Here is a 27977-nt window from a genome sequence, read left to right as displayed (position 1 = left end):
AAGGCTACTCAACTATTAACGCAGTAGTAGCAAACGACAATTCTGGTTCCGTAGCTGCAGTATACACAATGATAGACGACTTATTAAAACCTTGGTTGGTTGAAGTTCTTCTAGCTTCGTTACAAAGGCGGGCGCTCATTTAAATGAGGGCTTTGATTTCCCGATCGACTGACCCCTCAACCACCTAAGTAGCGCACATCTTTGAAACTTTTCAATGGTCTACATGATGTTTTTGCGCTTCCCATAGACTCAGGCATGTTGTAGCGGGGCCATGCGTGGGAAAAGGTGGCCAAAGCACTTTGATTGCTGAGTTCAAAAGCGAGCGTTTTATTTCCCAATTTCTGACTGCTGCAGCCTGATTTCACTAGACGCCATGTACGAAACGCCCAGTGCTATGGCGTTGAAAACTTGAGGGGGTTGGCTTTGTTCCTCTTGTGCTGCTTCAATACGCTAAATCCGGAATTTTTCACAATTTCAGTTCGCAACGGTTCCGCCATCACTTGCTGCGACGAAGAACTCATGTCTAACCCCACCAAGCGCCACTACGCTTGCATGCCGATCGACCTGCCCGAAGACGACCACTTCTACGCTCAGTTCAGGCTGCGCTGCCTCGAGTTTGTGCGCTCGGTGCCGGCTCCAAGGCCCAAGTGCACCTTGGGTGAGCACATGTCGCTAGCGGGCCCGTCCTCGGCTCCCACACTTGGCGCCCATGTACACAGTTACCTGTTGTAAAAGTTGTCATTGAGAGCTGTCTAATGCTGGCTATAGTGTCAGGAGTTCGTTCCTTTTGCAAGCGGTTGAAAGAATTTGTCCGTGTAGGAAGGAAAAAAAAAAAACTCCAAAAACTTCAAATGGTAGCTGCAGTTTTTTGTTCTTGTATTTGCCTTAGTAATCTTTTTTTCTTAAATGCATTCCTCAAATATAATAGCAGTGTGCGGTGTAAGTTTCGGGGTGGTTATCATTGAGGTTAAGAAAATGGCAACCCGTACTGGTCGAAGCTTCATTACGGCTAGGTATACGATGCATTTTGTGAACAAAACACAGTACAAAAGACAAAAACTATGCGCGAACTAATGAATATTTCTATCTCGGTAAACGTAAACGCGGATACACAACAAACGAAGGTGTAGGAACACGCGAATACATTACATGCAGTCATTTACAGGCGAATCTGAAGCACGTCTTATTAGTAAAAAGTCGACCAATAACATAGGCGTTTTATCGCCGGAAACTAGAGCTAGTCTATAAGGCACGCCGCATTTGGGTATTTCGGACTACTTTCGACCACGGCTGCGGGTCTTTAACGTGCGCCGAAATCGCATACAAACAAGCGATTTCGTCTCTCGCCTCCACAAGCAAACCAGCCGCCAAAGCCGGGATTCCGAACCAGCCACTTGGGATCGCTATCAAAAGGTAGTGCGTAACAAGTCAAGGTGACAGAGGTTGCCAAAACGGTTTCAGTCGTTAATAATGGAATTGCAGACTTTTATAAACGTTTAGCGTTGAGCGTTCAAAAATTTTGACAAGGAAGCTACACAAAAAGCATGATTTAAATAATACTCGCTCCGCCCTGATACACCGAACTTTGGAGGAAAGTCATTGCTTTCCTAGGCTTTCCAAGCTTTTGCTTTGAGAAGATAAGCTAGTTGAGCCCAAATGCTTGGTGCCAGATAAAATTTACGAAAATCGTTGCGGAAGGTTTCCAACAAAACAATTTCGCGTGTTCGCATCAAACAGTAGCCCACATGCATGGGCGTGTTCATTTCTCGCCTCTATCACACACACAGAAAATTACCGACTATGCCGTTAGGTGCTGCTTCATCCCTGCTGTTTCCTTAATCGCACCCGTTCCTGCAGGACCTCGTGAGCAGCTGAACCAGCTCACGGCATACATGGATGCGTCCAACATTTACGGCTCGACAGAGGAAGAAGCGAAGTCCTTGCGAAGCTTCCGAGATGGTATGGCAGCCCACTCGGTTCAATAAAAACAAGAAAGAAAGGGAGTTGCTCAGGAAGCCTCGACTGAAACCTTCTGCTCTGGATCGTTTGCAGGTCGGCTGGCATCCACGTCCTTCAGCAGGGACGAGCTGCTTCCCCGGCAGACTGACAGCACCCAGGAGTGCAACGAGCAGGGAACCGATTTCATCTGCTTCCGGGCAGGTGCGCTGTTGTGCAAGTAATCGTCGCGGTCAGACGTCTTTTCGAGATTCTTGAGTGTATACGCTTGGTTGGCGACTCACGCACCCACCGATATTTGGCCCTTACTTTCGCTGGAAGAAGCTGGCTCTCCTCATTTAGCCATTTCCTCGCCTTTTTTGAGTTTTAAAGCACACCGACAAAAACCAGACTAGGTGGTAAAATGGGGTGTGCATGTGTGCCAGTGCATACGGCCAATGTGGTCCCTGAACCGCGTTGAGGGCTCTTCATCTTTGCTAAGCTATGGGCAGAGATCACCCAGAAAAACGTTTACTCGGAAATGTTGCAAACATCCTTATATGTTTGAGCACAGAGGATGTCCACAATATATGCAGTGTGCAGACAACTGCCCAACTTCTCTCAACACTTGTTTCCAATTTAGAAAATGCACCACATCTCACGTCGATGCATGGCATTGCATTTAAATGTACACCACGGTGCAGCTAGAGTATAATGTATGTTCCATAACTTGCCGGAAAGCTACCCTCAACTTTCGTTTCAACCTCAACTTTCGTTTCAACCGGAAAGCTACCCTCAACTTTCAACCTCACACGCTCGTAAATGCTTTCCGGTAAGCGCTGTGAGCCTGCAGAGCTCTGCAGCGTGGACGCGTCCTGGTTCGCAGGAGACGAGCGCGTGAACGAGCAGCTCAGCCTGACGGCCATGCACACCCTGTGGCTGCGTGAGCACAACCGAGTTGCCGGCCAGTTGCACCGGCTTAACCCAGGCTGGAAGGACGAGATCCTCTACCAGGAGGCCCGGCGCATCGTGGCCGCCGAGTTCCAGCACATCGCCTTCAACGAGTTCCTGCCCATCCTTCTCGGTGGGTGCTTTTTTACGTGCCTCACACGTGCCCGCAGGGCCCCTCTCGAGGCGCACAATGCGCAGCTGCTCAAGTCCAAGCCGAAGTTTATCCAAGGCAGCGTGTATAGAGATACAACAGTCCGGCCGAATTCGGGAAACGGGCGAAAAATAGTTTGAAGGCTTGACGGGGCCTACTCACCAGCCAGGGAGAATTCCCGCGACACAAGCACTTGGAACTAATGGCGCTCTCCGCTAATGTTTTAACGATTTCCTCTGCCCTGAGAAAATAAATTCATCCCGCGGCGAGTCCCACAGGAGAAGGAGATGACATGCGTGCAGGCTGTACTAAAGCAGGATGAGGGCGCTGGATTCGTTCAGATTCAAGCCTTGTACAGGACGAAAGAACCAGTGACACAACTACCTTCCTCGCAGTGATGGAAGAGGCCGTTGAGCCTTCGCTTTATAACGATAATTCACGCTGTGAATAAGTTAGGAGAAAAACAAAAATGGCATAAGAAATAGTATTTCGATGCTAGAATTTTCTCTAACACCAGGAGGATCCATTGTCCTGTTTCTATTTTGGAGTTAGTAAAATGAAATATACTTGAAACCAACTGCTGTGATTTTTGCTGAGAAATTCAGGAGACAGCTTGATGTTTTTGATCTAGTCAGGAATGTGTATACCATAAAAAAAGTGAGGACTGATTCCACTCTGCCAAAACGGTTTCGGTCGTAATAATGGAATTGCAGATTTTTATAAACGTTTAGCGTAGAAAGTACACATCACGCACATTGTTAGGAAATGCACACGTATTTAGTTTTATCATCATTGGTACTGGCAGGGACTCTGCATTTGTGATTACTAATGAAACTTGAAATTACTATGGTTTTAACGTAGCGGACAAACATGAGGCTGTCCATTGCACTCCCGTATATCTATTGATAGCTGACCGGAACTCCACAACCTTTGCAACTCCACTGTGAGCCACTTATTTAAGAGAGGCAGATGAAACTCCGCGTAATGTTAGCGTCGTCTTGGCGGATGTTCCCCCGCGCGCACGCGCGCACACGCACCGCACCCCGCCCAGAGGGCGCCACCTACCCCACCATCCCTCATGGATGGATGTCCTCACAGCGGATAATTGTCAAATATCTTGTTGCGGGATAATTTCGATAAAACAATGGTTACAGCCGCTTTCAGTAACATTAATCCTCCCGTATTAACGTGCCCATGTATTGATAGCAGACGGGAATTCTGTAACGTCTACGACTTTGCTGTGAACGAACCAATTACAAGTAAATGAAACCCTGCTCAATGGTAGAGTCGTTATAGTGCTCAGTTATCATATAGTTGATATTGGGAAGGTTTTGATAGGCCGAGAGCCACAGCCGTTTTCTGCTGAGCATTAGCGGTAACGTTGGCTTACCGCGAGTGCTCAGCAGAAAACAGCTGTAACTCTCGGCCTATCAAAATCTTCCCGAAAGCAACTATATGATACCACGTAGTCCTTATTACCGACGCAGAACAAAAATTTAAGGAATCCTAGCCATAGAAAGCTTCTATTTAAAAAGATAGGACAGCACGATATTGTAAAACAAATTGCAGACAAGCGTACAGGTGCCCAGGCAGAAAGTTTCACTTCATGGGCTAAGCCTAAGACATGCTTGCAACAAATTGCGATTACGGATCCCTGTGAGCTTAGTGACCTATTTACTGAAACCCTTGTGAAGGCCGGGTTCTGACTGTTGTCGCAACTGTCGTAATAACTTTAAAGAATGACGCCATTTCACGTCTCATCCAACCGACCTGCGTGACATGCCGTCTTTTTACGTCCATAGATCACGATATGGCTTTTGCGTCGTTAGTCTGAACATAGCCTCAGCAGTTTCTTATAAAATAGCTTCCGGTCATTCGTTGGCTTTTTTTTTTACTACGCTGCTCGATATATAGGTATTTGCTACTATATCCCTGTGCAGATTTGAGTCACGCAGCCGTTCGTTTCGCTTTGCAGGTCGCAAAGTGATGGAGCAGTTTGACTTGCTGCTGACGCCGTACGGCTACAGCCACAGCTACGACCCCGAGCTGAACGCTGGTATCGGAAACGTGTTCGCCGCCGCCGCGTACCGGTACGGACACACTCTGGTGCAGGTCAGTGCTCAGATGTCCCGATAAGGCCTATCCGGCCTGCGCCATGTATCAGTTGCCGAACCTCGGAAAGTCAACAGCGCGAGGTAAACTTCTCGGTGCTCATGCGTGCACCACATGGACAGTGGCCAGCAATGCGTCTCCAGCTTTTCTGGTGGAGGCGAAAAGCAAAAACGCCCGTGTGTACGAAATTTCGGCGCACGTTAAAGATCCCTAGGTGGTCAAAATTAATCCGGAGCCCTCCACTACGGCGCGCCTCATCGCCTGCGCTGCGTCGGCGCGTTGAACCCTACAATCAATCAATCAGCAATGCGTCTCGATGAAAACTAAGCGCCGCCGCGGATGGTCCAGCTTAATGGTTTCGCATTAGAAATGCCACCCTCTTGGTATTCACGGGTCGATGACGATGTTTGGGTGCGAAAGCATCTAGAGTAATTGTTACGATGCCTTCAGCGCACGCCTTTCATTTACTCTTTGGATTGGGGGAGGGAGCGTCCTGCGACGATAATACAGATGATAGTGAAGACAAGCGTGACAAGACAAGACTAGAGCTATGTGGAGTTGGTGCCCATGTCTGGTAGTTGTTACGTGCTTACAATTTTTAATACAGTTAGAATTTGAAGAGTATCAAATCAAATTTGTTACATGGCAAACAAAATGGCGACAATCCTTTAAAATGGTTAGAGCAAACAAGGAGAAGAAAGTAAACATTCATACGGATTTTCAAACAAAGTCTTGTTGAACTATGCGCCTTGGGCAAGACCCCGGACACTCGTTATCTGAACGCCTGTCTGCCTCGCCGGAGTGAACGAGAGATTATTCTTTGCACCCAAATGCACTACCGTGATAAACTGCCACAATCTTTGGCTGACTGGCAGAGAATGTCGGCAGTGTTTTGCCTTCAGACATTGACGTTCGCATTTAAAAGTATTAGAAAGGCCGGCACATACTGATAGTAAAAATGCCACCGCACAATATAACGCCGTGCATGGAACCACTACGTGAAAATTTAAACTCATACCCGCGAAAGCCGGGTGGGTGAAGCTTTACTGAGTTGTGCTGGCAATGTTTTACTGAACGAATAAAATCGCGAAACTTCTACTTAGGAGCGTAGGGATTCGTGGTTGTTGTCCACTAAGGTCATTTCCAAGAATCATTCAAGGGCCGCAATAGCGTAATAACAATATAGCTCGTGGCTGTATATCCCCGATATAAAGTTTTCAGTTAAGAAGGTTTCCCATGGCCAGCGTGAAGTACTAGCCTGAGTTGATTTACGGAAGACGCAAAAGGGTCTATACGCTTTCAATAAAATCAGCCACAAAACCATTTGCGTATTTTCATCCTTAAATGTTCGTTTATGGCAATAAATTGATCATGGGCGAAGATTCACAAAGCTGTTAGCGCTAACATATCGTACGCGCTGTTCGTGGTTGGCCGACGCATTTACTACCATCACTACCATGTCGTTCTTCACACGTAATCAACCGCACACAGGCGCTGGCCAATCACAAACTACTCCTACTATACAGGGTGTCCCAGCTATCATGCACCAAGATTTAAAAAAAAGAGCAATGGGTTACTCGAAGAAAACCTAGTGAAAACTCGAGAAGTACTGCCTTAATCATTAAAGTGGCAATGAGGCACCTGTAGGTATCCACGAGGGGCATCTGACTGCGGTATTTTCAGCGACGAACTAACTGTGTACTCATTTATTCTGAGCGATAAACAAACCCCGAGAAATATGAAAAAAAAAAAACACGTGACGTGGCTCCCGTTCGCACCATAAACGAACGCCCTCAAATAAGCTGATTGAAAGCAACTGCTTTGCCCGGCACATGCCCGAAGAGACTGCGCATCGCCTTGATAAAGGCATGCATGGGCATGGAAGAAGCAGCAACAGCAATTTTCACGTGGCACGAGGGGCAGATAAAGCATAAACTCGGTCGTGATTTTTTATTTCTTCCTTTCTTTCTTTTCTTGATTTCATTCTGGCTAACTCAGAGGTAGCGTGTTCGAGGGCACTGCTTTATGACATGGGCGGAAGCGCCGTCACGTGATATTTTTCATATTTAGCGGGGTTTCTTTATCACTCAGAACAAATGAGTACACAATTAGTTGGTGCTGAAAATACCGCAGTTAGATTCCCCTCGTCGGTACCTACAAGTGCCTCACTGACACCTTAATGATTAGGACAGTACTTCTCCAATTAGATAATAATTATAATTATACATAATTAATTAGAATAGATTAATTAAGTCTCGTTAACGAAAATATTACTGGCCGATACTCCACTGTACTGGAAACATTGTGCACTACGTTTTCTTCGAGCAACTCCATTGCTCTTTTTTTTTTAATTTCGGTGCATGATAGCTGGGACACCCTGTATATTGCGTGTGAATAGCTTTGTGAGTCGTGGCCTCGCATTTTTTTGGCAAAACCTGTTTTAGCCGTAGCTGTGAACACGCAATTATCTTGGAGTGCGAATAACGGCAGCAGGCTCTTATCACTTGCTTGCAAGTTAAATGGTTAGGTTTGTACCTTTGAATCTCATTGACCTGTTTTAATATGCTTCATGTCTATTCACTGCACACCAGGAAAATGTGGTCCCGCTTTCTAAAAACGACATATAGTTTTGCGCAGACAGGTCTTCAATGTATGGAGTTGCTAACATCATTACGAAACATCATCCTCTGGTTTGTCACCCTGTAATGAGGGGCACTCGTATTGTATTTTCGTACTGCTGCAAAAATTTCAACTAGCATACGCGTTCAGGGGCGCTGACTTCTGCGAAAAAATAAAGATGCAGCCAAGTAAAATTCTCGAAGAATTTTCGCACATTATAAATCTTCGCTTAGTAATAAAAGGGAGATATTGGGGAAAAGTTATGACGATTCGGTTAAGAAGCCAAAGAGTGGAATGCGTTGTACGCTAGTTGTATGGCAGCATAATACTCACGCGCCTCATCACAGGGGGCAAATCAGGGGACGATTTTCGGTGCGTAGGCACTAAAAAACTCCATACATAGAAGAGCGTTGCTTTTCCGGTGACGTCATGCCGCAATATCCTCGCCAAACTTCAAGGAGTTTTGAGCCCTGAAGTTAAACATCGGCCATCAGGAGCGATATATTAAAAGTGTGCACACAATAATGTAGATCAAATTTTATTAAAGCGAAGATTCTTATCGCTCACTGATGGCGCCGTTGCCCCAAAATGTACTACAGGAAAGCCAACGTTTTCTGACGATGACGACGATGATGATGATGATGATCGTGAGTGAAGTGAAGTGAAAGATGGTTGAGACGTGAAACCTTCTCTGGTCGAAAGCCAATGCCTTCGAAGTCCAAATTCAAAGTCCAGAATCCAAATAGTTACGCCCAAAGCGCACTGCAGAAAAGACAACTTACGCAATGGGTTTCCACAAAGGCACATACAGCGCCTAAGAAAAAATCCCGGGCCATCTCCACTAACGTGAAACCTGGGGAGGGGCGAAGCATGCAGTGTATAAGCGTATTCTTGGCGCCTTGGCGTTTTTGCCCACGGAGATGAAACCGTTGGGGAGTAAAGATGTATACAGCTTTGCCGTAAAAGTCTCTTGTCTTTGAAGCACGAAGCGTAATAGCGCGAGGCGTTGGAAAACGAGTGTCCCGGTGTTTTAGTACGTACCGTGACTACACGATACTATGACGACATAAGATGACGACATGAGAGCCCGACCAACGTTTAAACGTTGAGCCCGACAGCCCAAGCCCCTGAGGGGCTTCGACCTTATAAAAAGCTCTTCCCGTGGTCAGAATTGAACCTGGGTCCCCCGCGTTATGAAGTCGACGTCTACCGATCGCTCCATTCCGACGGGGTCGAAGCAGTTTCAATTTTGGACTTTGACTTTGACTCAGTTTGCATGGAAGAAAGCTTCGCGTTTTAACCATCTTTCTCTCAAGAATTTTTTTCATAGCCTGTGCCGAGATTTCGCGCACGTGAGCGGGGCCTTAATGCAAAAGCGTTCAAGGCGGTCGGCACCTGTGCCCGAAGCCGGCTACTAAATCTGCGATGCGTTCAAGAGACGCGTTTAATTTGACAAAGCAAGTGTCCCCACTTTCTATTTAGCGTCGACATTTCTGTCCCTCTGTCATGCGTTGTTCGGTTACCGTTGGGGCACCAGTGTCGACTAGCCTTTGCCGAACCGGCCGATCATGGCGATGACTGTCCGCTTTATAGCTAACAGTACGGCTAACAGTCACGCTCATCGCCATCCTTGTCGTCAGCCTACTGATGACCACTGCGAAGCGAAGGCCTTACCGATTAGACTTCAACGACCTCCATCCTGCCCTGTTGGGATCCATATTTGCCTCCCAGTTTTCCCATCTCTATTCACTGAGTTTTCTGTCTGCGCCAACTTCTCATCCCTTTCCAAAACGCTTTTCGGTTACTCGGGGGGGGTCTACCTGTTGTCGGTCATTCGCGTGAGTAGGTAACAATGACTGATCGCAAATTGTGCGCCTTCGGAATGCAATAAGGCCTACAAGCCCTGCAGTCCGCGGATAACTCCCGAAGCAAGCCTGGATCCGCAAAGGGGGAAACCAGCATTCAACTCATCCTGAGTATTCACTCCAACGAGCTGGAATAGCAAATGTGTCGTGTATGTGGCCATTCTTCTTGAATGCTCTGTAAAAATGACCTTTCTAGTGTAAACAGGCGAATATCCTTGTACGTGCGCAAAATGTGGGCTGCATGAATAGCATTCGGACTCTGAATTTGTTACAGAAGAAACGCTCGTATTAACTAGCGCGTGGAACTTCCTGGCAAAAAAAAAAAAAAAAGAGTACCAATTTCTTTTCTCTGTTTATTTTATCGTTTATGTAAACGCGGCAGTGAGGCGTTTGCAAAGTCCTCCCAGCTCAGCTGACGTCTGTACGAAAATACCAGCGAGTAAACCGCGAACAGCACCAGTAAAGGTGCGGCACGGCTTCCCACAAACTGGCACCTCCACAACCTTTCTTCTGGATTTCTCCGTATGGACATGCAATTACATTCTCTCCCTTTCTTTTTTTTTTTTTTTCAGGGTAACATTGAGCTTTTGAATGAGGACGGCTCGGTCCACAAGCGAGTTCCCCTGGCGACGCAGTTCTTCAACCCTGCAGAAATCTATGCCCCTGGAAACCTGGACAGATTCTACCGTGGTCTCATCGGTCAGCCGGCTCAGACGTACGATCGCTTTGTCACTGAGCAGGTAAGAGAACTAACTCGTGCGGTTACGGTCCGGAAAAAACGTTTGGAGGCGGTAGGGATGGGCGCAGGAGAGAAGAATTTACAAAAAATAGTATCTTCTTCCAAATAAATTGGTAGCCGTGCACTTAATTGTGATTTTCGTCTCGAGCATCGAATGTCCTAGACGCGATGCATCTTCACAGAACTTAAACTATTAAGGCCTTGTCTGTGCTAACTGGTCATGCTCTTATCTCATTTACCTTTGTAGATGACATTCAGCTTGCTGCCGCGCCGTTGAGCCAGACTTTTCTTTGACGTTATATCACCTCCGATGGCCCGAGTCAACTGTTCGTTGCCCTTCGGGCGAAATTGTTTCATAAGCGGTATTTATATTTAATTCGGTTTTAGGGACATTTTCCCCTTCCTTATTCTAGCCTAATTTGCCTATGCTAAACTCTTTATCGGCCTCAGTGGCTAAGGCGTTGCGCTGCTGAGCACGAGGTCGCGGGTTCGATTCCCGGCCGCGGCGGCCGCTTTTCTGATGGAGGCGAAAAGCAAAAACGCCCGTGTGTACGAGATTTCGGCGCACGATAAAGATCCCCAGGTGGTCAAAATTAATCCGGAGCCCTCCACTACGGCGCGCCTCATCGCCTGCGTTGCGTCGGCGCGTTAAATCCCACAATCAATCAATCAATCAACTCTTTATCGGCGAATCTCGCATTTGCTAAATCACCCTGACCTGGAATTACCCCTCACGTTTACATCTATGCGCCGTCGGCATATAATATGCCAGCTTTATCTTGCGGAAAGGGAGACTCTGCAACAAACGCTTTCACTCTTTCCCTCGCGTTTGGAGGCACTGCGGAAACTATAGTTATCGCCAGCACGGAGCGGCACTACGTCATTTGCATGCCGCAGCAGACACGCCTTCTGTTTCTGCTTTGCTTTTGTGGCTTCCTTATTAAAGTTGCTATCGAATGCATTCATTGCTGCAACAGAAGCAAAGCCGGCCAATAGCCGCTACACCGCTCTATTGACGTAATTACAGCCGTCGAAGAATGGCAAGACCGGGAAAGAGAGAAAAATCTTTTGAGGAAGTTTCTAAGTTATCTGATGGGCATAGAGCAGCAAAAAATGAAGGAACCAACGCGTACGACTTGACGGTAGCGAAGCTGTATGCAACCTTCCCGACCATCCCAACGGTTTAAGTCCCCGATTGGAGCTGATTTGCTTCTTCTTCGCTGCCGCAACGACCTTTACTCCATCATTGTTGCTATAAGGGCGAAGAAGAAGCAAATCGAAGAAGCAGAATGAATGAACGGAACGCGCACACTTAAACTAGGCGCCCCCACGTGCAGCGTGTACCCTATCACGTGTTCTCTGTCAAGCAAGTGGCGTGATTCCTCTGCCCACAGTCACACCCGAGTGAGTAAGCCGCTTGACTATCTCGTCGTAACTCACGGCCGTGACGGAGCGGGTAAGACGACCGACCGTAACTCCGTACGTTGATTTACCGGACACAGGTTCGAATCCAGCCGGCGATTTCTTTTCTTTATACTGTTATACTGCGTTTCGTGAAACGCCGGAATCAACGAATTGCTAAACAGCATCTCTGTTAATATTTGGCTGATGTACTTTGCGACCCCCTAATTTAAATACTGGATGTGTTCGTTGATCACGTTGTGCAAGCATTTAGGAGTTCGAAAAAAGCAGAAAAAAAATGTTGCAGAGTCCCCTGAAGGTACGCTTGCCCTTTGGTTGGTGTTCCCAGCGTCCTAACATGATTCTACAATTTTTTGGTGTGTCTTTATCTTTCTGACATAATTCTAACACCAAATTCTCCACCCTCACCTTTGATTTTTGCTTCTGCGTCAAACATCAGTGCCGCACTGGGCGTATTTTAGAAACCTGGCACTTTGTTCCTTTCTTTGGAGATACGCGGCATTAAGAACCGTCTCATGCTCACATGCCCGTCACTTTGGTTGAGCCGTAGCCTCCTGTATCCTTGCGTTATCTGCCCTGTCGTGATGAAATCCATTGAAGTGGCCCGGTAAGTGTGGAACGCCAAGTTTCCAGGTTTCGATGTGTGCGTTGATACGACTCCTGAGGCGGATTGATACGTGCTCGGCGTCACCTGTTTCTCGAAAGAAGCTTTTTAGAGTGCAGCTCTTTTGCGCCCGCTTCTGAGGTTTCGCGGCGTCCGTCGCCACCGTCCCTTGTTGTAACCGAAAGTACGAGGACACCAAAGATAGAGCTATGAGGAAAGTGGATGAAAAGGGTATGGGGAAAGTGCGAGGAGGAAGGCGGTATGCCGAGGATGCCGCGCGAGGCGTACTCTGCGGTGGGAACACCCGCTTTGAGATAACGTCAGAGTAGCGCGCGCCATCGTGCTTTCGCCGATGACGCAATCACTCCCTGAGACGAAGAAAGTGCGTGGTCTGCCGCCGTAGCTAAACGAACTGCGCCGACGCCGGAATCCAGAGGTGTACGCCGCCGAAGCAGCAGCTATGCGCCGTCGCCGAGAAAACTCCAGTTTGCGCCGCCGACGCCGACGCTTACCGTCACCGCCCATACATATATGTCTGTTTCAAATTCTTCGCCTCAACATATTTTTCAAAGTCGTGACAGCTTTACAGCTGCGCTCAAATTTCGCATTAGGCAATATCGTAACCGTCAACCATTTTTTTAGTTGCGACGCTGAGAGGAGCATCTCTTGCCGGCGGCCTTGTCCTTCCTGCGTCGTTGTCGTCCGCGTCCGCACAGCTGCGTCTCTCCTCCGCTGGCCTCCTCTGCTCTCTCCGATAGCGCCGATAGCGAACACTCTCTCCCAACAACTGCGCGTGGCGCTGCGCGCGGCGCAAGCGCGCTGTGCGCATGTGCAGCGCCCTCTCTCTCTGAGGTCTCCTCTCCTTCGGGCGCGCTGCACTCCGCTGCGCGCCCGAGTGCGCTGCACTCCGGCCGGTCGTCCGCGCTACGCTTGCTCTCTCTCTCTCTCTCTCTCTCTCTCTCTCTCTCTCTCTCTCTCTCTCTCTCTCTCTCTCTCTCTCTCTCTCTCTCTCTCTCTCTCTCTCTCTCTCTCTCTCTCTCTCGCATTACCCGACGATTGCTCACGCAATTCGAGTAATCGACCCAACGAAAACGCACAATGGAACCCCCTTCAGCGTCGCATCACACCAGGGTTCCCGCGAGGGGAGGTGGGCGTAATTTTTTTTAGCTTGAAAAAGTTACTAAATTCATGAGATTGTGCTTAATCTGTGTGTAATAAGCAGAACGCTTTATGCGAAGTACCACTGTTGCAATGCGGCATTCGCTGACGGCGAGCTCAGCCCGCAAGTGTTTATCCTCAATACTATATCCGCCCGGTGACCGCTCCGAGCTTCCGTTCGTAAGAATGCGAAACACGTACTGCGCGTGCGCTTGTGGCGCGTCATCAGGACCAGTGTAAGGAGGCCACCTTAACCAGTGTACGGAACGAATAGATGCGTTTCGCCTCCCCACATTGCGCGCACCCAACGTCATCAATGACGTTTCCCGCGTTCCGTGCTGCCACTGGCTGCGGCCACCAGCCCGCTGATTGCCAACGCGGCAGCTACAAGTGGCGAGCTACTTTGCATGTCTGACCACGGAGTGTCTGACTCACACAGGGAGCCCGATGTGAACCCCTGACGGCTGTCGCACCGGTAACCGGAGCGGAGAGTCGCGCGAGGAAACGCGTCGTTCACCACGCATGGGTCTCGCGTGATGGTGCGCGATAACGCGCGCAAGTATTCTTGGGTGGTCGCCATGACAGTGCACGAATTTTCCGCACGTGGGCACAACTCTTGACGGCGGGCACAATTGGCACATTTCGAGATAGGTGTCGCGACTTGGGGAAACAAGCTGCTGGGGAGAGGGAACAAGGGGAAGGCGCAATGTTGACTCCAGGGATTGCGGCCGAGGAAGCGAGCCAAGTTAAAATGCTAGGCGTGCGGCGCCACGGGGCCACTACAGCGACGCGAACCTCTTTACCGAGGCCACAGTCGCCGCTCCTGTTTATCTGCTTCCCTGGCTAGAGCAATTGGATAAGCTACGCGTTTATTTAATGTCGCGCGCAAGCCTAGTAACAGTTTTGACAGCACGCGCACCGCGAGCTGTCTTGTTTTTATGGTTGCGTTTGTTTTGTGGCAGCCTGGCAGAGACTCGCAAGTTGTCATCGCATCATTCGCTGGTCCGTCGTTGCTCCTCTGCAGCATTTAAAGAGCGGAATGCCGATGAGCGACTATTTGCTGACCAGCGGCGAGGGATACTGGCATTGTCGTCGGTGTAGCGAGAGCGCGAGGTGAAATAGCCGCACTGCTGCTGATACTGAGACAACGGTGTTGGCGAAAGCCCTCCAGCTTAGCAAAGGGGCGCGAATCGGCATGTCCTTCGGAGTGACGTAAACTCAGCAAGTTGGCCTTTAGCGCCAGACCCGCAGCGGAGCAGAGCACACCTGACAAGATAAGGCCGTGCATGAGGGTTCGCGGCTGCCGAGGCGTCAGACCTCACAACAGACGAGTGGTATGCGTTTGTCACGTGCTGTCCAGGTCAGGCAGTATACTAGCTTTTAACACTTTCACCGGAGCCTAAAAGAGAATTGCTATCATGCATATATGGCGCGATGCACCTATCCATCATTTAGGCTGCCCGCAATTTTTTAACTACGAAATTGTATTCTACAATCTGCCTTGCTGGTTTCGAAAACGAACTTGCTAAACAATATGTAGGAGTACAAAAGAAGAAAAGGTGCGTTTCCTAGTTGTTTCGAAAGACCTTCATCACCTGTATTATCATCATTATCATGATCATCATCATCAGCCTATCTACGCCCACTGCAGGGCAAAGTCCTCTCCCACATATATCCAATTATCTCGGTAATGTGCTAACTGCGACCAATTTATCCCCGCAAACTTCTTGATCTCATCTGCCCATCAAACCTTCTGCCGCCCCCTGCAACGCTTGCCTTCTCTAGGGATCCACTCTGTTACCCTTAATGACCAACGGTTATCTTGCCTTCGCATTACATGCCCTGCCCACGTCCATTTCTTCTTCTTAATTTCTGCTAATATGTCCTTAACCCGCGTTTGTTCCCTGACCCACTCCGCTCTCTTTTTGTCCCTTAAGGTTACACCTATCATCTTCCGTTTCATTGCTTGCTGAGTCGTCCTCAATTTAAGTCGAACCCTCTTAGTGAGCCTCCAAGTTCCTGCCCCCTAGATGAGTACCGGTAAAATGCAGCTGTCATACACTTTCTTCTTCAGGGACAATGGTAGGCTGCCATTCATTATCTGAGAATGCCTGCCGAATGCACTCCACTCCATTCTTATCCTTCTAATTATCTCTGCCTCGTGGTTGGGATCCGGAGTCACTACTAGGCCTAAGTAGATATATTCGCCCACCACTTCCGCTGACTCGCCACCTATCTCAAACCGCTGTGCTCTCCCGCGGTTATTGAGCATTAGTTTTCTGCACCTTAATTTTCAGGCCCACGGTTCTACTGTGCTTGTCCAGTGCTGTAGACATGCTTTGCAATTCGTCCCCCGAGTTTCTTAGCAAAACAACGTCATCAGCAAATCTGAGGCTACTGAGGTATTCTCCATTAACCCTTACGCCCACCTGTTCCAAATCCAATGTTCCGAATACACATTGTATACATGCTCTAAATAAGATTGGCGGGATTATGTCTCCTTGTCTGACGCCCCTCCTGATAGGTATTTTACTGCTCGCTTTATGGGGGATCACCTGTATACGCAGACACGAAAAATATTTTCCTTGTGAGGAAAGAAAGCACTGGTGACGACGTACGCCGAAATCAGGTAGTCAAATTCCTCTTTCTGGGTGTGTTGAATCTTGGTAGATCTAGATGGAAGCAGCTTCTGGATTTTTTTTCTGTTCGTTGTGACAGCGGGAGTAGACGTCGAGTCGCATGCAAACTTGAAAAAGGCCCCCGAGAGACGCGTGTACCTGCATCTGAGCTACGCGTTTTTATACGGTCATCATGAGACGTTCATCCGCAGGTCGTTGTCACGGCCTTCTTATCACCATCTTAATTCTATGTATCACGGTTGCTTGATTAAAAAAAAAAAACACTGTTTAGAAATATGTACGCGATTCACTCATTGTTCGAAATGACGGTGTCATTATTTTGCCAGATTATACGTATACCAGGGACCTTTGCTGTGAGCGTTGCAATGCAGGTTGACTAATACAGCGAGCAAACGCAATTACGTCGCCCAAGCCTACAAAGGGATAACCCGCTCGTATCGAACTCGAGAGGGTGATAACAGCGGGTTGTTTCCGCAACCACGTCTAGACATCAGTGCATGGGACAGCAATGACGCCACGAGCACCGAAGTGTTTGTGTGGCGATCCTATCTGGTCTGATGTGCTCGTACGTTCCGCTGTGACCTGGAGACAAAGGAAGCAACAATGAGCGAATCTCTCGCGGGCCGTTTACGGGAACATCCCACCCGACAGAAATCGGTCGTCAGTAGAAAAAAATAGTGCGCCGCATATCTTATTTGCGCGTTCGTTAATAGAGACCCGTCAATATACACAATTGCGATATGGACGATATTTTTGTGGGAAGTATTCTTTCATCTCTTCTGGTAATGTTTATATGTAGCTTCTTCTTCGTGCAATCAAAAATTCAGCGAGGTTTCGACACTATAGAAGCCGTATGTACCTGCCCCGTACTTAAGTGCAAAGCTCTGTGCTAAAGGGCATTTATCCAAAGGTTAAGCTGCTCTTTAAGTTTTCAGGCCCCCTTTTCAGTCTGTGACTTTGGGACTGCCTCTCGAAATCATGTACTTTAAACATTTCTTTCTGACAAGAAATGAAATGAACAAATCGTAGTTCAGATTCAAGTGTTTACCTGCATCCATCACAAAGACCACGGCATCGGGCAAAAAATTACAACCTTAAAGGCATGTTTAGGACAACAAGAAAACTTTTTTTTCTATTGGTATTACAGTTTTCCAAGCTTTTTTTAATCTCCCTGTCAAGCTACGGCTCATCACAAGGTGTGACCGCAAGTAACAAAAAATAACGAAATTTCAAGCCAAGAGGCAACACCTGGCGTGTGAAACCTGCCATACACGGTTAGAGATTAGATAAGGTTAGATGGGCTCCTTCAGTACGCGCCAATCGGGGGAAACGAGAAGTTTGCGAATAAAAACGGGCCGACGATTCGTTCTAAAAACGCCAGGACACAACGGGAATTTATTTCGTCAACACAAATCTGCGCTACTATAACCACAATGCTAGAGCAAACCGCTCCCCCCCCCCCCCCCCCCCCCCCCCCCCCGTAACCTCCGCAATCAATACGAATGATCATCCATCATTTTAAAGACGACAGTCTTTCTTGGGCTACTTAAACCCAGAAATTTTGGTCTGTCTGTCTGTCTGTCTGTCTGTCTGTCTGTCTGTCTGTCTGTCTGTCTGTCTGTCTGTCTGTCTGTCTGTCTGTCTGTCTGTCTGTCTGTCTGTCTGTCCGTCTGTCTGTCTGTGACTCGATTCAGCCACCCGGCCAAAGTGCCTGTCAGCAGGCTGCTGGGTTTCAAGAGCCATTTCGCTTACATCTTAGCCGCGACGGGCCGCTAGTTCTGGGGCACATTGGACATCTCGTTCACGGTGTCGCTCGCTTCATACTTGCTGCATTTTTCGAAAGATAACTGATGGAAGCGGAACTGAAATAGTCTAAGAACATATGAATTGTCGGGTAGACGAATAGCGAACAGAAAAAACGATATTTTCGGATGGTACAGCCATTATTTTACTGATATTTGCCTCTCTGGAGGAACAAAAAATTGTGTGCACAGTTTTTGTTCAGGCGCTCACTTGTACCATTACTGTCCAAAAATATCACGTGCTTGTAAATTTCAGAACATTATAGAAAACAAAAGAATAAGCAGCTGACGGCCCAGCGCCACGCAGTCCGGGTGCTTCTACAGTGCAGTCCTCAATTTTAAAAATGCGTACCGATGCGGAGTGCGAACAGCGGAGACAAAACAAGGACGAAATGCGCAGGGGACAGAGGGGGGATGCCCCACTCAGAAAAATTCGGGGCCCGTGATCCAAGTAGGTAAGCGCGCAAAGCCGGCATAAGCCTGCGGCAGCTCAAGTGATTTTGCGTCAGTGGCAAAGGCGGATTTATCAGCGACAGACCAACGCAGGCAGGCATCGTAAAAAACAAGAAGGCGTAGGAGCGCCGCCTGGGGAACGCTAAACAAACTATCAACTATTTTGCATAGTTTCCGAGAAACAGCGCTGGCCGATGGACATGAAAGCACGCAGGAATGCTACGGAGCGGGAAAGGGTAGGAGAGAGCAACAGGAGAGTGGCTGTTTGGCCATTTTTCGCTCACGCGTTAGGCAATGATTATACAAACGGCGTTGTTATGACTATGAACCGTAGAAATGATGCGAGAAACTATACAATACAGAAACAACGTGATGGAACTTCCGTCGCATCGTTTATAGCGCCGCATCAGGCTTCCGCATAAAAGGCTGAAAGTCAGAAAAATGACAAGAAATGTCCTTCTGCAGTGTGCATTGCCGGCAATGATTAGAACATCATCGGAGGCATGTAGCGAACTAAACAAAACGGAGGAAAGTATGCCCCCGTGTAGGATGCCCCTGAGTGAACGCTGAGGTCCCGGCTGAGTCTACAGAACCCGCCAGGACGCACCACAAAGTGCACGGCAGCGATATCGCGTCGGCGGAGTACTGATACGGGCGCTGAGGGTTCCGCAACCTCACGGCTACGCCTATCTTCACAGCCGAAAGTCCTCCGAACATTGCAGCACCATTTCTGGGTAACTGTACTGTCCGTGCCTAGCGCACAAGTGTTGCACTCTCCTTTCTGCTCCTTGATTTCTACGCCTCGATGTTATAGGAAGTTTCCCAACCTAGATACGACGGATGCCGTATTGTTAAGAGGCGCAAACGGACTGTCCACAACACCGTGTGACTCAATGTGAGCGATGCGTGATCGACTTGATCGGAACCTCGCATGACGTAGTTTGGCAGGCGAAGCGAGGCTCAGCACAGTCGGCGGGTAGTGGGGTTTTGTAAATTAAACGCCGTTTGAAAGGCAACGTTTTATTGCCTTTATTGCACGACGTGACCAATCACAGTAATTAAGAAGGAAAAGTGGGCCAATGACGAGGCTCAGCATACGATTTGACTACGGGAAAATTGTAGTCGGCGTTGTGACTTGACGAAATGCACGCCCCGCGTTTCTCATTGCGTGCTGTCACAGAGTAGATCACGCCTTTCAATCAAATCACGTTGCTAGCCTCGTTATTCGTCAAAGTTTATCCTGTGGACGTAGCGATTGGTTATTCAGGTTCATTCGGGCAAAGCATACCACGTAAATTTTATTAAGTGGCAGCGAAACGTCAGGGAAGCGCCATAGACAGTTTTCAGTTTAATAACTTGTTGTGCGCCTTTTCGTTGTGCAGTGCCGATTCTATGCGCTGTATGATCGAAAGCGCACACTTCTGCAACAGTATTTAGTCTATGCTCGATTCCTAGGTGAGCCAACACGCGATACGGATGAATTAAGAAGGGCTGGCTCAAAGCGTGCCTTGATTTTTTATACAGCTTTAACACCAGCGAATAAGAGCCAATGACACAGCGCGGATTATATAGCAACATGTGCGTTTTGCTTTCAAAGTTTCCAGCAACCCCTTTTTTTTTCGAAACCTGAAATTCTTTTAGAACGCAGTCAACTAGCACGTCCCGTACTTAGATAGTGTAGCATCGAAGTAGCCTATATAGTCAAATGTTTCTGCTCTACGCCCATAAGTTAACTTGGAAACTCGCTGATAAAATCTTTAAGCTATTTCTTTTAATGGCGCCGCTCGATCTAAGTCGTGGCTGCGGGCCTCCTTTCAGCTGCAAGAAAAAACGCATTCGAGAGACTCTCTAAATAAAACTGCAGCAAAAGCAAAACAAAAGCTAGGGAGTCGCACAGTGCCCCTCTGTGCTAGAGATAACTATAGCTTTCGGGGCGCTTCCAGGCGCGAAAAAAAGAGTGAATGCATTTATCGGCAGTGTTGCATGCAGGAAAACCTGTAATTGTCTGACCACGCCTTCAGATTTACCCACGGGTCTGCTTAACCTCTGCCCACCTGGGTTACCAAGTGTTCCTGTCAAAAAGAGACAGTAAGCCAATGAGTAAGTAGGTCCAGAATGCGATTTCACTCGTGAAATGCGGCCTTATGCATATTGACACTGCATGATCCATTCATGCGTTTTACATTGTGTGGTGTCACAGCGCAGATGCCTTTTTTTTTAGTATGGTCGCCCTTGTTACCCATCAAGTTAGCTTTTGTGGACGCAGCAAATCGTCATTCCGGTCAATTCTGTTAGAGCAAATTAGGTAAGATGCTTTAGATTTGCTATTTGATAGTGTTCCTTTTATCTTTTACACACGTTCATGATACATGTTACTGTGTCTTTTTTTTTTTACTATTCGCTTGGTAACTGTTAATCCTGAAACTGACGAGAATTGCACGCCATGAGCATACCGATTCACGTTATTGGCTGGGTTTTCGCATTTTTGTGTAGAGTTATAGTGAAGCAAAATAAACAGCAGGAGAAGGAGGATCTGTCAATGTGGATACGTTTGACGTTCTTTGTTTTCTTGTTCGACCTGTGACTCTGTGCTCGATGGCGAGAACAGGTTGTCGGTATCCAATGGGCTTCACCGCCGCCCAACACGACGGCGCCTCTGCAGGGCTGGCCGCGAAATGTCGGGGCCGAGCATAAAGATTGCGGCGTCTCTTCCAGCTGACCAACCACCTGTACGAGCCTCTGGGCCAGGGCTTCGGCATGGACTTGGTGGCGCTGAACATACAGCGTGGGCGCGACCACGGTATTCCCAGCTACAACGACTGGCGCGAGTACTGCGGCATGCCCAAAATCACGGACTTCTCGCAGCTCGCCGAAATTATGACGCCCGAGTCGGCGCAGGCCTTTGCTCAGGTCTACAAGTAGGTGTTTTTTTTTTCTCCTTGAAATGCGTTCAGTTGCGTGCTATATGAGAAAGGTGAATCGATGTAGGCAATTAACATACCTGGCTCCTTCCTCTTCTGTGATGTGTGCTTCCTTACTCCGGCTGGAGTAAATATAGGGACACTTTAGAGAACCCCCAAAAACTGTCTGTTTTTTTTTTTCAAAACACAAGATGTATACAGAGTAGTAAATAGCATGTCTGAGATTGTGAGCAAAATGACTCTGCTCTGGGTTTGACTCAAAAAATGTGGTTTTTGCGGCAACAGTACGCGCAGTGGAAGCATGGTGTTCTTTTTCTTTTTTTGTACTGCGGGATGTCACAATTAAGATCACATTTTTTAGTCAAATCGTACGTTGGGCATCGTTATTTGTACAATTTATTCCTTTAAACGCAGCGATTGCTCACTAAGGTACACTGTGGCAAAACAGACCCACGGAAGTATTTTTAGAGCGCATCTTGTGCACTGCATCTGGATACATGTGACGGAGACCTAAGCACTCTGTGAACTATAATTCCAAACCCTTCGCCCACTGCACACGTAAAAATCCAAATCTGAACTGAATAATGGTGCCCTCTGCACTCAACTTACTCTGCCTTACGTCGGCCCAGACTGGCTGCCTCTGCTGCCGCTCAGCACAGGATGCCCGGCCGTACGCCGGCCGCCATCGAGCATGACCTGACCTCTGCCCGGGTCGTCGTTTCGCAGGTACCCAGATGACATCGACCTGTTTCCAGCAGGCGTGAACGAGCGCTCGGTGCCCGGAGGCACATTGGGCCCAACCTTTGCGTGCATTGTGGCAGAGCAGTTCCGCAGGATGAAGAATGGTGACCGCTTTTGGTACGAAAACGGTGGCCTCGAGTCGTCCTTCAACGAAGGTGCGTGCGCCCTCTTGCCCACAGATTCGTATTAACAGAGTGTTGCAATGTTTAGATGTGTCATCCAACTGCGGTCTTAGATTCACTTCCCCTGCCAACAGTAGTCAAGGCTAGAAAGGTTCCGGAGTGGACCTCTTGGCGCGCGGGACCTCAGGGCCCCTAAGCAGTCATCACCTCCATATCATTATCAGCGTGAGACAACGAAAACAGGGTGTTAAGCAGTTTGGCGTCTATATCTGGGTAGAACATACTTGGAGGCGCAAACTTATACTCGACAGTCGTGCTCGCCAAAGTGCGCACGACAAGCAACATGCCTGCGTTGCACAAGACACGTCCATTAAGTGCATGCAGGTCAAGTGGCTTACGCTGCTTGTGGGCTCGTCGTCTTGTTGTGGTCCCGCCCTTTTCAAGCGACAGAACAAAGGATGCCAGTGCAAACCTGCCGGTCACTGGCCTGAAACTAAAAAAAAAAAAACAGTTGGTTGTCGCTTAGCTGTGCTAGTATAGACGCTCACATGCATTAATTAACTGACATATAATATGATGGCGTAGGGGATTGTCTACTTTCAAGGAGTTGTATAGCGGACATATTGCGTGGTGTCGCGGACATCAACAAAGAATGGAGCTTGGAGTTGCATTGTTGATCCATAAAGGATTAGCAGGGGATGTGAAGTTCTTCAGCATTATCCAAAGGGTCCCAGCCGCTGTAGTCAAGCTGAACAGTAGGTGCAGATTAAACACAGTGCAAGCCTATGCCCCAACAGCTATGTACAGTGATGGGGAGGTTGGTACTACGAGAATGTCGAATCAGTCGACATTTTCAAATCAGTCGACATTCTTGATGGTGACGGGAGGCTTTATCACAAAAGTATAAAAGAAACAGGTAGGCAATCGTACAGTGGGAATCTTTGGAATAGGTATTAGAAATTGATTGATTGATTGATTGATTGATTGATTGATTGATTGATTGATTGATTGATTGATTGATTGATTGATTGATTGATTGATTGATTGATTGATTGATTGATTGTAGAGCTTAACGCTCCGACGCTTCACAGGCGATGAGGCGCGCTGAGGGCTCCGGATTAGTTTTGACCACCTGGGGACCTTTAACCTCCTCCGAAATCTCGAACACACGGGCGGGTATTCGAAATTGCCGCTGTGATACACTGCTTGGGTTTCAAGAAGGAAATAACCTGAAGATACCGAATACGTTCCTCTGCAAACAAGGAAATAAGAAATTGACATGGAAAAGCCCCAGCGGTATAACGAAAGATTAAATCAACTCCATTCTACGCAGGATTCGTGCAGTATATTGAGGTACTAGGCGAGGTCAAGAGCAGTGGGCACAAGTTGGCGGGGAGCGCATAAGCGAAAAATCGAAACTTGCCAAAATGAGGAAATTCAACATGGGGTCAGAGCGAGGACGTATAGATGTTTAAAGCAACCCTTCAGAACAAATTTGCGCGTTTAACCGGAGGCAACGACGACAGCGTGAACCTACTTAAATGACAACCTAGCGACGGCAATCACATAGTCAGTAGTAGCAGTAATAGAAGCGAAACTAAGTCAAAAAACAAACTAAAATATTTCGAAACGTTGGATCATAAAAGCGTCGGTGACAGTCGGTCAAATTGAATTGGTGTACCTGTACTAACAGAATAAAAGCAAATGACATTCATACCTACAGCATGAGAAGGATCGAGGAAGCGTTGAAGAGAGGAGGAAGCATAAAAGCCAAAGGGAAGAGGTCAGCAATCGGCAAGGATAGAATGCACGCAATCAAAAACGAACAGAGCAATATTACGTACTCAGGAACGTTGAGTGGGAGAAGTGAATGTTACGAGTAAATGAATATTTGAGGCACTCGAGATTTGCGAACGACAATGCCTTTTTTTTAGTGAATCGGAGAACAGCTGCAAGAAAACGCTTTGGGTCCTGCCCTTGCACTTTAAATGGAAGTGCTAGTACCAACACACTACAAATTGTACTAACTACTCCCTTTTTGCTTTGTCTTTGGCTTTATGAAAAAAAAAAAAGGCAGAAGTACTTAATGGTAGGGCACGCTTAAATTATTCCGAAGCAAGACAATGTTGCGATCACTGTTAACAAGCCTTCTTTCGGGAAAGGGGTGGGAGACTGTTTCCCGTAATGGGTGTCACCAAAAGGTGCGTTAGGAAAGCAGCAAAAAATAAAGACACGAGGGCGTAAAAGATAACGTTACGAAGAGAACGAAGGGGCGTTAAAAAGGTAAGAAGACCGAAAATGACGCCTTCCAATGTAACTTTTCACACTTGACATTATCCAACTTGTCTAGTTCGGATTTTATTTTTGTCGTTATTGAATTGATGGAATTATGCCTCAGAGAGTGGCAAACTTGATGTCATTGATTAGTTTTCTCTGTTTGTCCCTGGTGGCGATACGCTGATTGGCAAGCTTTCTTGTAGTCCCAAAGCGAAACGCTCGAAAAAGCTCGAATTTAGACCACGTATTCGGGTACATGATGTTTTAATTTTATAGGTGGCATTAAATAAGATATATAGACAAGGACGCAGTCACAGCATAAATTTTCGTTAATTGTTTACTTTTCATCTACCAGAGGAGACCAAAATAAGCACGACGATCGTGCGTCAACCGCCGTCAGGGCCCGGCTTTTCTCAATCTACGATACGTCGTATTCAGCCCTCAAACAATGTACAGGCTTCCCGCAGCTTTCCGTGACGTTTATGCCAACTTCCACCTTTCCTTTTCCTCGCAGTTCAAATTGAACAACTCCGAAAGGCAAGCTTGGCTCGCATAATTTGTGACAACACAAACCTGGGATACGTGCAGCCTCTCGTCCTGATCCGGGAAGCTAACTGGTAAGTGCCGCACAACTGTGCGCACGTGCATTCCGAGAGAGAAGCGCGAAGCAAAAGCGCTTGCCGCTCCTGACAAAGCGTCCGCTGCCCACTTAGAAGTGTATTCTTTTGCGGTGCTTCGCAGGAATCCGAAGGTTGACTGCAACGGTGAGGACATTCCCCGAGTGGACCTCGACAACTGGCAGAACGAACCAGTCTGGACATAATTTTCAAGTCATCCGCATGCCACAAGAGTCAGCGCGAGACGCTCAACCCCGCGTCTTCAAGTGCTACTGCACTTCTCTTCTCCCATGCCTCATGCAACGTCTGTTAAATGTGTCCCGTGTCGTTGGAGTGTTCCCTGTGATGTATATTGTTTTCCATTAAACAATCTTCCACACAAACAGTGTCGCTTTGTTTGTTTCAGAATGAGTAGTGTATAATGCCTTACACAGCTCACACAGGGCAATACTCTAAAGCCTTAGTTGAGCGTTCAGGTAAACGCCTTGACATCTTTATTAGGAGAGGGGTCGAAGAGAGAAATAGTGCTGAATAACCCTTGATCAATCAGTCAGGTTCGTTTCTTTTTATGGCTAGCGGAAGAAGCACAGTTTGATTTTCGTCATTTTGAAGCCGACCTCACCGCATGCCGAAACAAGGTTTCAGGAAAGCTTCAGCGACCACACCTCCCACAAATGAAAAAAACCTAGCAGCCCTGCCAAATTATCCTGCAGGAGCACTAGTGAGATTGTTCATACATGTGAACTTTTACCACAAAAATTCTTACGTGCATCTTAGGCAAAACGTACACAATAGAGATGAGCGAAGATCTGTTAAAGGATAAGGGTACTCAAATTTCACCTCGACCAAATTTATTTTGAATGTGCAGTAAGTACCCCCAAACCACCTGGGACACGAGTGGTAGCCCCGTGCAACGTCTCGTTAATCAGTCAGACGCTTTTGACCCGCCGCGGTGGCTCAATGGCTAAGACGTTATGCTGCTGAGCACAAGGTCGCGGGTTCGATTCCTGGCCGTGGTGGTCGCTTTTCTGATGGAGGCGAAAAGCAAAAACGCCCGTGTGTACGAGATTTCGGCGCATGTTAAAGATCCCCAGGTGGTCAAATTAAATCGGAGCCCTCCACTACGGCGCGCCTCATCGCCTGCGTTGCGTCGGCGCGTTAAACGCTACAATCAATCAATCAAACATGATGAACTGGGCAGAATAAAAGAAAAGAAAATAAACGTAACAACGGAATTTGCACAATCGATTCGGCAGGAGTATCACGTGAAGGCTGAAAGGTACGTCATTTCAAGTTTTTTGCGAAATATTTCGCGGTTAGGGCACGAAGCTATGTCATTGGGTAGTGAATTCCAAATTGCTATTGCATGAGGAAAGAAAGAACTATTTGTTTATGATGTACGGGACTCGATTCTAGAGATTGGATGACTGTGCTTCAGACGGGCAGAAGCTCTTGGTGGGGGTGTTAATAAAGCATGTCGTGATTGTAACGGGTAGTAAAAGGTGCGTAGAAGGCACAAGCGAGCAATAATGAGGCGTGTAGCGAGGGTGGGGAAGCTGATGGACTGTTTAAGTGACGTCACACTGACTGTGTGCGAGTACCCTGATGTTATAGCGGGTGGCACGGTTTTGTATCGATTCCAAATCATGGGAAAGATACCATTGCGAGGGGTTTCAAATTGATGATGCATATTCTAGCCTTGGTCGAACGAACGTTAGATATGCAAGTTTTTAAATATCGGCGTATGCGGATTTAAAGGAGCCATGAAGAGAAAATGCAAGTTGGTTTTATTCGAAAGATTTCGTGTTTTATAGTGCCCCCAGCGCTTGTCCGGATACAAACGGTGCTTTATTCACTGAGAAATTCAACAATTTAGGTTAAAATTTTGATTTTCTCGCTCAATCGTGCGTTTTCGTGGTCCCAAATGACATCACAGGAACCGACCGCTCTGCAGCCTAGAGTACCTTCATTCACGCATCCGCCGTACAGGGTAGAGACACGTATACGCTGGCGCCGCCATTTTCAGTTGCTCGCTCGCCGCCGAAGCAAGTCATTGTGTCAAAACCGCGCTAAAATTATCGCCGCAACGCGGTTTACTGAAGAAGTTTGAATCATATTGTCTGTTTCGCGTTGCTAGGTCTCGTGGGAAACGAAAAGAATAACGCGCTGAGCCCGTTGGCCCAATTGCGGCGGCACGGGACCGTTCGAAGGTTGTCTCCACCCTGTACAGCGATGGTGGTTTGTTCCCGCGTTTCTTTACGTTCCGTAGCCTAGATGGCGCCACCATACCGTGGCAAGCGTTTGGTTTGTTTTTGCCCGCATTTAAACCTGGCTTGTTTTTGTTCTGGGAGAAAATATTCGTTCCCTGAAACAGTGCTCGCTCGACAAATGGGGTCACGTAAGACACCGTTGCTTGCGTCAATCGGCCAGTGTCGTCTGAGACAACCCCAAGCCCCGTAGTGCTGTGCAGCGAAACCAGGCATGCTGTGCTCAGTACGAACAGCAGAACGCATCAGTACTTCTATGTTTACATGTGTTTTCGTAACTTCCACGGTTTGTCCCATCTTTCTTATTGCTTTGTAAAGAATGTGCCCTAAATTTAAGCGCAAATCGCTCGTTCGTCTAGTTTGTAAGTTCTACCTAATTTGCGTCTGCTTCTGCCAGCCTCCGCCAATCGCAGAGCTTAGCCCATGTGACGACATAGGTTCTGTTGCGGGAAATGAGCTGGGGGGTCGCATGACCATTCCCGTTTTTCCTAATTATGTAGCTTATTTGAGCGAAGTTTACGTTAAAAGTGGTGTCAGTATGATTCTAACGAGACAATCTTTTGAATGAACCAAACTTGTGTT

At 47.6% G+C, this 27977-nt stretch overlaps 1 protein-coding gene and 1 long non-coding RNA gene across 3 annotated transcripts in view; one reads left to right on the top strand and one right to left on the bottom strand.

Moving 5' to 3' along the window:
- LOC144153577 (salivary peroxidase/catechol oxidase-like) overlaps window positions 1-25511 on the top strand; it is a 45348-nt gene extending 19837 nt beyond the window's left edge. The window contains exons 8-17 of the mRNA XM_077685207.1: window positions 479-658; window positions 1858-1959; window positions 2053-2160; window positions 2822-3019; window positions 5013-5149; window positions 10206-10373; window positions 21166-21368; window positions 22098-22267; window positions 25026-25128; window positions 25253-25511. Of these exons, the coding sequence (XP_077541333.1) occupies window positions 479-658; window positions 1858-1959; window positions 2053-2160; window positions 2822-3019; window positions 5013-5149; window positions 10206-10373; window positions 21166-21368; window positions 22098-22267; window positions 25026-25128; window positions 25253-25334 (1451 nt within the window). The 3' untranslated portion in view covers window positions 25335-25511. The remainder of the gene's footprint in view (window positions 1-478; window positions 659-1857; window positions 1960-2052; window positions 2161-2821; window positions 3020-5012; window positions 5150-10205; window positions 10374-21165; window positions 21369-22097; window positions 22268-25025; window positions 25129-25252) is intronic.
- Window positions 22513-27977, bottom strand: part of LOC144153596 (uncharacterized) — a 33704-nt gene continuing 28239 nt past the window's right edge. For both annotated transcript variants that reach the window (XR_013319332.1, XR_013319331.1), the window contains exon 3: window positions 22513-22727. This is a non-coding gene — a long non-coding RNA (uncharacterized LOC144153596). The remainder of the gene's footprint in view (window positions 22728-27977) is intronic.

Source organism: Haemaphysalis longicornis, unplaced genomic scaffold (assembly GCF_048455015.1).
Source record: "Haemaphysalis longicornis isolate Haplotype H1 unplaced genomic scaffold, Haemaphysalis longicornis Haplotype H1 scaffold_1, whole genome shotgun sequence".
NCBI lineage: Eukaryota > Metazoa > Arthropoda > Arachnida > Ixodida > Ixodidae > Haemaphysalis > Haemaphysalis longicornis.
The sequence above is the reverse complement of the archived record's forward strand: the minus strand, read 5'-3'. Positions and strand labels throughout refer to the sequence as shown.